The sequence below is a fragment of the Cannabis sativa genome, chromosome 8 (genome assembly GCF_029168945.1).
Source record: "Cannabis sativa cultivar Pink pepper isolate KNU-18-1 chromosome 8, ASM2916894v1, whole genome shotgun sequence".
Lineage (NCBI taxonomy): Eukaryota > Viridiplantae > Streptophyta > Magnoliopsida > Rosales > Cannabaceae > Cannabis > Cannabis sativa.
The window spans coordinates 45,245,293-45,249,193 of record NC_083608.1 but is presented as its reverse complement, the minus strand read 5'-3'; the positions used below and the strand labels follow the sequence as shown (position 1 = coordinate 45,249,193).

Here is a 3,901-nt window from a genome sequence, read left to right as displayed (position 1 = left end):
AGCTAGCGATTAGAATTTTACAGCTTATAGTTTGTCAAAATATATCTTTTAGTTAAACGATGAGCTATCCTAATTCAAGAAAATTCTACCACCAATTATAATTTAATGCATTATTTAGTATGTATGACTCTCTTCACTAAAAAAAAATTCTATATCAAACATGGAAAAAAGTTTTTTTGTTTTCCTAAAAAAGAATAATAAAATAAATAAATAAATAATTAAATAATTCTCTCCTTTTAAAAAATTATTGGTCATAAGACTCATAACTACAAAATTAACTAATTCAGAGTTTTATTACAACAACAACAATAATAATAATAATAAAAAAAAATTGTAATAATGAGATCGACTGATATTTCTCTCCATTCATTCAGATATTTCTCTTCTATTTCTTTTTTATTTATAAAAATAATAATAAAATAGGCAAAAAGAAAAGAAAAGAAAAAAAGATGATTCTGTTCCATTGTGTGTGTGTGGATGATTGGGAATGATCCCTCCAACTCCGAATTCAAAGATCTGATTTTTATTAGTAGGTAACTCTGCTAAATGCATTTCCTTCCAATTTTGGCATAAAAACGAAAGCTTTGATTTTGAATTGAAATTGAAATTGAATTGTATTGAATGGAATGGGAGAATCATCATCATCATCATCATCATCGTCATCGTCTGTGACAATGGAGCATGTTCTCTTGGCTCTGCAAGAAACCGAAGAAGAAAGGGACTTAAGAATTCGAAGTCTATTCAACTTCTTCGACACCGCCGACGGAGGCTACTTAGAATATTCCCAAATTGAGAGCGGTCTCTCCTCTCTTCAAATCCCACCTCAATACAAGTACGCAAAAGATCTTTTAAATGTCTGTGATTCAAACCAAGATGGCAGAGTCGATTACCATGAATTTAAGCGTTATATGGACGATAAAGAGCTTCAACTCTATCTCATTTTTCAATCTATAGATATTGAGCATAATGGCTCTATTTCCCCTGAAGAACTCTGGGATGCACTTCTTGCTGCAGGTATGGTGATCACCCATTTCTCAAAATCTTACATTCTTTGCTGCAGTTATGGTGGTAGTGAGGAATTTGCATAATTACCCATTTTTCACAATGTTAGCTTTTTTTAGTTAAAAATGATGTCTTTGATTCAGTTATGGTGGTATTGGGAATTTGCATAGTTACCCATTTCTGAAAATGCTTCCTTTATAATTAAAAATCATGTCTTTGTTTTGTTGTTATAGGGATAGAAATTGATGAGGATGAACTAGCTAGGTTTGTGGAGCGTATGGATAAGGATAACAATGGGGTTATTACATTTGAGGAATGGAGGGATTTTCTCTTGCTTTATCCTCATGAAGCAACTATTGAGAATATATATCATCATTGGGAAAGGGTTTGTCTTGTTGATATTGGTGAACATACAGTTATTCCAGAAGGTATAAGTAAACATGTTCATGCTACTAGATATCTTGTAGCTGGAGCTGTTGCTGGTGCTACTTCACGTACTGCTACAGCTCCTTTAGATAGACTTAAGGTTGTTTTACAAGTTCAAACAACTCAGGCTCGTATTATGCCTGCCATTAATGAGATATGGAAGAATGGTAAGTTCTTGGGATTCTTTAGAGGGAATGGTCTTAATGTTCTTAAGGTTGCTCCTGAAAGTGCTATCAAGTTCTACACTTATGAGACCATTAAAGGCATTATAGCTAAAGCTCATGGGGGTGAAGAGGACAAAGCTCAGTTAAGCACTGTCGACCGCCTTTTCGCTGGGGGTGTTGCTGGTGCTGTTGCTCAGACTGCTATATATCCCATGGACCTTGTCAAAACTAGGCTTCAAACTTTTGTGGGTGAAGCTGGAAAAGTTCCTAGGTTGACAACTCTATCAAGAGATATTTGGGTACATGAAGGAACAAGAGCATTCTACAGAGGTCTTGTTCCTTCTCTTCTGGGTATTATCCCTTATGCTGGGATCGACCTTGCTGCATATGAAAAATTTAAAGACATGTCCAAGAAATACATTGTGGAAGATGGTAAATATTTATGGGTAAATCTACAGTACACCCCTAAATATGTCGTTTCGGTATACCCTTATTTATTTCGATATTCAAAAAAAAAAAATTAGTCTAATTTTTTTATGGTGTACGTTGTAATTAGCTAAACTCACTTGTAAATTTTCAAAAAATTCCGAATAGTTTACAGTGACAAAAGTAAGATTCAAATATTTTGTTGCACACGTGACTGTTCTTTCTTACACACGTGTTTAACAACTATTTAAATTTTATTTTCGGCACTGTGAACTATTCAGATTTTCTTAAAAATTTACAGGTAGTCCAAAAAAACTACAACGTCCCGAGTCCCGAAACGAACAGGGGTGTAACGAAATGGTCTTTTAGGAGGTGTACAATAGATTTTTCCAATATTTGTATTTGAACATTCAACCTGTGGTTCTTTAAGCAGTGTTAATGTCTTAACATAAGAACATTTCTTTTTTGTAGAGCCTGGCCCTTTTATTCAACTGGGATGTGGGACATTGTCTGGAGCTCTTGGAGCAACATGTGTTTATCCCTTACAAGTTGTGAGAACTAGGTAAGTCTGAAGTATCCCACTCACACACCCTTTTTGACTAAATGCTGCACTGAATTCTGAGGTGTTACTGTGAAAATTAGATTTGAATTTTTGTTGCATTTTGTTTCAGAATGCAAGCTCAGAGGAGCAACACAGATGGTGCCTATAAAGGAATGTTTGATGTATTTAAGAGAACTTTCATGCATGAAGGGCTTAGAGGTCTCTATAAAGGAATATTTCCTAATATGCTTAAAGTTGTTCCATCTGCAAGTATAACTTATCTGGTTTATGAATCCATGAAAAAGAATCTTGATCTAGAATAAACAGCTACTTGCTTCATTCATCGGCCGCCCTTCATGATTAAGACGAATATTTTTAGTCAGAACATACTTATTATTGCTTGTGCTGGCGCTCGCCTTTGCCCTCCTCGCCTTCGATAATTCAAAGAGGGAAAAATACAGGGGACATTCTTTTTGTTTTGTTTTGTAATTATTTATAGTAAAACTCAACTTGATGAGAATGATCATCTTTGAGAGTTATCCAAAGTACTGGTCTATTTCATTTCTTCTTTTTGTAGCAGGGATTGTAACAACAGAGGAATGAATATGCAGACATGAGTCAATACCACACCACACCTCTTTCTTTCTTGTTTATTTAAAAAAGACTTCACCTTTGAGGTTGGTAAAGAATCTTTGTTCATCGTATCATCATTATTATAATCTACACTTTAAAAAGAAAAATCTATGCAGCTTTTGCTTTTGTTGTTGTTGTTTCACATTGGTATTGTTTGTAATTTGATGACCAAGAAGGGTTGGTTTGATTCATGTAACTTTTAGTTTGCTGTAACATTAATTACAATATATATCATCATATATAAACACTCTTACTATAAGCGTAATACACCTTAAAAAAATTATGTATATATATAATTGATATATTGTAGTGATAAGATGATGATGAGGATATAGTGTTGATGATAATGACTTGCTGTGAAGTTGGCCGGCAGTTTCGTCGTGTGTAAAGATTGAAACTTTATAGAATACAATACAATTATTACATAAAGGAAAAATAAGGCGATCATATATTAGACAAAAGATAATTAGACCTGACAGTCATTACAAAGAAAGTATTCAAAAATCGAGAGAATAGGAATACATCCAAACTTTTGGTGGGTAAACCCCCCAATAGCTCCAAATGTACCCACATACAACTTTTACAATATAAATGTTTTATAACTTTTTAATTTTTATTTTAAATCTATTTTATTATTAATAATAGGGTAAATACTATTTTGGACCCTGTGTTTTGCAAAAGTTACAGATTGGACCCTGTGTTTTATTAA

General features: G+C 33.5%; 1 protein-coding gene across 1 annotated transcript; it reads left to right on the top strand.

Moving 5' to 3' along the window:
• The first annotated feature begins 287 nt into the window (after positions 1 to 287).
• On the top strand, positions 288 to 3,299 carry LOC115700698 (calcium-dependent mitochondrial ATP-magnesium/phosphate carrier protein 2). Its single transcript, XM_030628328.2, has 4 exons — positions 288 to 1,014; positions 1,236 to 2,024; positions 2,490 to 2,580; positions 2,690 to 3,299. The coding sequence occupies exons 1-4, from the start codon at positions 627 to 629 to the stop codon at positions 2,880 to 2,882; spliced, it is 1,461 nt and encodes a 486-aa protein (XP_030484188.2). The 5' UTR covers positions 288 to 626; the 3' UTR covers positions 2,883 to 3,299.
• Positions 3,300 to 3,901: the final 602 nt, after the last annotated feature.